The following is a 5305-nucleotide window of genomic DNA, read 5'->3' on the forward strand; positions in this document are numbered from 1 at the left end:
ACAGGCTCATGAGCACGTCGGCCCAAACGCAAACAGTAGAAACACGGGCCGGTCGACTTGGAAACATCGAACAAACAGTGGGCCCACGGATAAAACCAGGACACCGAGTCAGTCACCGACGACCGACCGCGCGCGCGACGGATTTGACCATGACCCTCGCCGCCGCGCTGCATCTGCAACCCGCAGCGTCCGCCGTCCGCTACGCCTCCTCTCCTCCTCCTCCTCCCACAGCTGGGCCCGCGCTATCTCCGGGACCCACGTTCAGTGACAGGTAGACCGTAGACCCCACGTCACCTCCAACCGCACGGGCCCCACGGGTACAACACGGTAGCGGGGGGCAGTTCGGTCACTCCACGACGCGTCCCTCCCTCCCTCCCTTCCCCCGCGGACTCCGCCACCAACCGCCTCCTCCACTTTCCGCTGCAGCTGCTGCCGTCACACTAGCTACCGAAACCGTCGCCGTCGTCCTCCTCCTCCCCTCCCGCCCGCCTCGACCCCTCCGCCGCAATGCCGGAGGAGAAGGAGTACGTCGCCGTGCCCATGGGCCAGGCGCCGGAGCCCGCGGACCCCGAGGACCCCGTCAAGTCGCCGCCGCGCCCCACCTCGCCGGCCACCTCCACCCGCCAGGTAGCGCGGATCGATCTGCCTTAATACCGCCTGTAGTCCCCCCGACGCGGTGGGGCTTAGAGCTGCCGAAACCCTTCTGGTTGCTTGCTCGGATCTGGCCGCGCCTCCCCGTTTGATCGAATCCGAGGCTTCTGCATGCCTTCTGGGGTTGTCACCGAGCTTGACTTTAAGGTTTCCATGGTTGCATTGGAGGTTCGCTTGTTTCGTCATGCGTATTGTGTGCTGTTGGTCAGATGTCTACGCCGTAAACAGTCCGACAAATTGACTGCATCAGTGTCAGTGCGAGTCCTATTGGAGGTAGAGGTACTTGTGTTACTGCGGAGCTCCGGCCAGATGCCTGTGTTCAACAAACCTACTATTCAGGATGCACGGTGCAGGTTTTATAACCCGGCAAAAGTGAATTTAATCAAGTTTAGATGTCGTCATCTTGCATGTGTCTGAATGACCTCCTATAACACTTTGCTTGGTTTGTTCATGAGGTATACGCATTTGCTTTATTCTCATAAATAGCAAATGCATGAGTACTGGCTGCAGGCTATACTTCTGTTGGAGAATATGCAAATGCAACGAACAACAGGAATTTGACAACTGCAATTAGTTCACTGCCCCGTAGTATTAGGTCTTTGGAACCCCAAACCCATGAACTGACACTAAAATTTGACAGCATCCTTCTGGGCGATCATACTACTTAAATATTTTGGTTATCTCTACATATTTTCCATCTTGAAGTGTCGTTTAGTCAACCATCGGTTCTTAGGCACCAGAGCATAAAGATTGTTCGATCAAAGTAGACAACACTTGGACCCAGCATTGTTACTGTACGTTCTTGTTCTGTTCTCTCATTTTACCTGAATGAGCTCTACTTTCTTTGCATGCTATGCTATATCTTTTCAAGATAGTTATTTCATACCTAACCTGCTAATTCAATAGGCATGCTTTGCGGTCCTTCAAAGCTGGGTGTCAAGAAAATTTATGACTGGATGGTATGCTTTGCAGGAACTGATTCATAGAAGTTGCAAGACCTGTAAATTATCCATGCCTAATATTCTCTTTCTTGTTTGCAGTGTAGTTATTTTCCCAATGGCTGTGACATTCTTCATCACTTGGTGGTTTATTCGATTTTTTGATGGATTCTTCAGTCCACTCTATGCAAAGCTTGGAGTCGATGTATTTGGTACTTGTTCCACAAATACTTATGTCTAGCCACTTGCTGGTCATGGTAAAATTGTAGTATCAGACAAACAGTAATACTCCCTCCGTAAAGAAATATAAGAGCGCTTAGATCACAGCGCTCTTATATTTCTTTACAGAGGGAGTACATATTTACTCTATTTGTATGCCATATAGTGGTGCAGACTTAGTTAGCCTACTTTTTTTTTTCTCCGTTGGCTCCTTGCTTGTGTTTGATCTAGATTTAATCTCCAAAAGGATCTATCACATGCAAATTTGAGTTCAGAGAGATGTGCTTGTTTCTGTGGGACTGCTAAGGCTATTTAGTTTATATATACTGCTCTCGTTAGTTGTACGATGGAAAAAATGGTACCGAGCTCCTGATGGTGCCAGTTACTGAGATCCTTTGAAATCATTGAGTACATGAGGAAAAAGCAGCCTCAGGCTATTAAAAACAAACTGTCATTACTCAGTTCTACTGACAAATATTCATGATTTGCTCTATACTGAGTACTACAATTTTTCTTGATTCCAGGCCTTGGGTTTGTGACATCTCTGGTATTCATATTTATTGTTGGAATATTTGTGTCATCATGGGTGGGCTCAACTGTCTTCTGGGTTGGAGAATGGTTTATAAAGAAAATGCCATTTGTAAGGCACATATATTCTGCATCAAAGCAAGTTAGTACTGCTGTTTCACCAGGTAATTTATGATCATCTGAAGTGCTCCAGAATATCTGACAACTATGTTCGTTCTTTCTTAAATTTCTGTCATGTATGATTTTCATTGTTAGTGCATAACTGTTTCTTGAAGAGAAGTGTCAGTGGATGGCGTATATATATACAAACCCATAACTTCTTAGTCGGGTAAAACATTATATAAGTACCAGTACTTCACAAAGAAACACATTTATAGGCCACTAGTTTTTCTTCAAGTTACATGAGCTTATGAAGTTAATAGGATAATCCACATGAAGACCATATGAATGTTGCGACAACAGCGTGTTTGCTGTTTCTATGCACCACATCATTGACAAACTGGTTTGGTTGAAATCTTTATGTTCCAACTTACTTGTAGTTCCTTCTGCCCAACCAGAAAAAAAAATCTTATAATACATTTTATTCATTTGACAGATCAAAATACAGCAGCATTTAAAGAAGTGGCAATAATTAGCCATCCCCGTGCTGGTGAATACGCATTTGGATTCATAACATCGAGCATGATTCTTCAGGTACTTGTTTATGCAAATCGCTTTCTACAGATGGATTGACGGCATCAACCGAATTTGAATGCTTCACTCAAGATAATTTACTCATTTATATGCTTTTAAGAATATTGATTTGATAATTTTCATAAGTTACACAAAGATTCACACCGTACTTGTGTGTGCTCTTTTTCTGTGTTGCCTCATGCATGAAATAGTTCACTTTCAGGAAAGTGTCACCCATTAGTTGTGATTTGTGACATCTAAACCCTTTTAAATCTCAAGAGTGTAAAGATTCACCGAAAATAATCAAGACCAAGCCTAGTGTGGCCTGGCTGGGCTTATCTTAGTAGTCAACTTATCCGGATTAACCTATAATCTCTATATAAGGTGGTTTAAATCAGTCACTCCTCTCTCGTACATAAATTTGTTGTGTAAACCCTGAAAAGGCCGGCTAGAGCTGCTTCAAGTTTATGGGGGGCATTTACACATTAGAGTCACAAGGCCAAATAATAGACTCACTTGGCTCCGTCTCAAAGATTATTTGCTGGTAAGTTGCATAAGGCCAAATAAGAACAAAACTAAGCATGTCCAATCAATCATAGGACGTGTCAAAACCTACGGTACTTCAGGTCTTGAGCTCTAGAAAATGGCGTGAAGAATTATTTATCAAGTTAGATTAAGGACAACTGCTACAAAGAGTCAAGGGGCATTTGTCCTTTCTTGTTTTCTGCTGTTTTGTCCAGGATCAACACTAACAGAAGTGATGAACTATGTGATACCTAATTGTCTATGTCCACATGGTTAGCATGTTATGGTGAGCCAATATACTTTGTTTTTGTTGGATTCTGATGTAATCATCTATCATTACATTGCAGACTGACAAAGGTGATGAAGAACTGTGTAGTGTCTATGTGCCAACCAATCATCTATATATTGGTGATATCTTTTTGGTGAACTCTGCGGAAATTATAAGGCCCAATCTGTCCATTCGAGAAGGGATAGGTTGGTGTTATTTTGATGATCCCCTTTTAAGCTCCTTATCATTTCCACTGTTCTGTTCAAAAGAGAATAATTCAATGCCTTCTATAGCAGCTCCTTTAAATGCTAAACCCTATCAGCACTTGCGAATACTATATGCTGTTCTTGTTATTTTCTTGCTGGCAGTTTATTTGTAACATCTCAATCCAGCATAAGCTTATTTTGAGGGCATGTCTCTTATTGTGGTCATTAAGTTTGATATGATAGTCTTTTTAATAACTCCCTCCGTTCGCAAGTATAAGATGTTTTGGATATTTCAATATGGACTACATACGAACTGAAATCAGTGAACAAACACATTAAAACGTGTCTATATACATCCGATTCAGAAAAAAGTTAGATCATCTTATATTTGTGAACGGAGGGAGTAGCATTCTTGCTATATCACCTGGATTTCTAATCTTATGTTTCTGCTATTATGCTCTCTACAGAAATAATTGTTTCTGGAGGAATGACCATGCCACAGGTGATCACAGCGCTAGGACCTGCCCCTGATAAGAACGAGGGCACCCGTTTAAGCAGAATGATGACTGTCTGAGGCTTACAATATCGCCAGCATATCTCAGGTATAGTCGAAGAACTTCCCCTGTCCTCCAGGCCATGTGGGCTGCGACTGAACCTAGATTTCTGATCACTGGCCTAAGTTCGTGTAGGCATTGACATTTAACCTTTGTAGATGTTTACAGCTACTAAAGGAACGCCAAAGTTGTGGACGATGCTACATCTGATGTACAATTTGTAGATTAGAAGCTGGAACACAAGGACTGTGCGATGGAGTAAAACACCGGTTGTATATTAGGCGGGTTAGAAATTAAAGTGGGGTGCTGATGATAGTCGCGCAGCACACTGTACTGAGATTACTGATAATGGTTTGTGGTTCTGATGTGCTCACAGAATGAGTGCTTAGTTACTCATGTTAGGTCATTAGAGTACAATGTAACTTAAACTGAGACAGGTTAATTTTTTTTAACTTTTGATTGATGCTATCGCATTGTTTCGTCAGAAGGATAAACGTGTTACCCCAACGTGTGGTCTGGGATGAGGGACAAATCCACCAGGCACCTGCCTGGAGTTTCTCGTCGTCCTATCTGTGCGCTTGTTGGTTAAGTGACCTGTGAGCTTTGCCCTACCAAACATGGGCGACAATTTGCTTGGCAAACTTTTGCCCAGTGAATTATGTACCCTCACTTGACAAATTATTTGGTAAAACTTTGAGGAGAGAGCACGGTTTTATTACGAGGCGTTATCAACATGTACAATAC

At 43.1% G+C, this 5305-nt stretch overlaps 1 protein-coding gene across 3 annotated transcripts; it reads left to right on the top strand.

The window, feature by feature from the left end:
• The first annotated feature begins 363 nt into the window (after positions 1 to 363).
• LOC125519694 (protein LIKE COV 2) lies at positions 364 to 5024 on the top strand. Of its 3 annotated transcripts, XM_048684424.2 has the most exons (8): positions 364 to 627; positions 1558 to 1610; positions 1692 to 1801; positions 2333 to 2500; positions 2932 to 3029; positions 3881 to 4007; positions 4475 to 4609; positions 4720 to 5024. In XM_048684424.2, the coding sequence occupies exons 1-7, from the start codon at positions 508 to 510 to the stop codon at positions 4579 to 4581; spliced, it is 783 nt and encodes a 260-aa protein (XP_048540381.1). In that variant the 5' UTR covers positions 364 to 507; the 3' UTR covers positions 4582 to 4609; positions 4720 to 5024. The 3 variants fall into 3 exon arrangements, with proteins under 3 accessions (XP_048540381.1, XP_087381915.1, XP_087381918.1); XM_087525789.1 differs by having other exon boundaries at positions 1558 to 1801; XM_087525792.1 differs by having other exon boundaries at positions 1558 to 1801; positions 4730 to 5024.
• Positions 5025 to 5305: the final 281 nt, after the last annotated feature.

This window comes from Triticum urartu, chromosome 1A (genome assembly GCF_056163025.1).
Source record: "Triticum urartu cultivar PI428250 chromosome 1A, HENAU_Tu73, whole genome shotgun sequence".
Classification (NCBI taxonomy): Eukaryota; Viridiplantae; Streptophyta; class Magnoliopsida; order Poales; family Poaceae; genus Triticum; species Triticum urartu.

Excerpts from the sequence above, each read along its gene's own strand:
- LOC125519694 (XM_087525789.1), top strand. The coding sequence starts at position 508 with ATGCCGGAGGAGAAGGAGTACGTCGCCGTGCCCATGGGCCAGGCGCCG. Across the intron at positions 1,802-2,332 it reads GCTTGGAGTCGATGTATTTG|GCCTTGGGTTTGTGACATCT; the intron begins GTACTTGTTCCA and ends TCTTGATTCCAG. Across the intron at positions 2,501-2,931 it reads TAGTACTGCTGTTTCACCAG|ATCAAAATACAGCAGCATTT; the intron begins GTAATTTATGAT and ends TTCATTTGACAG.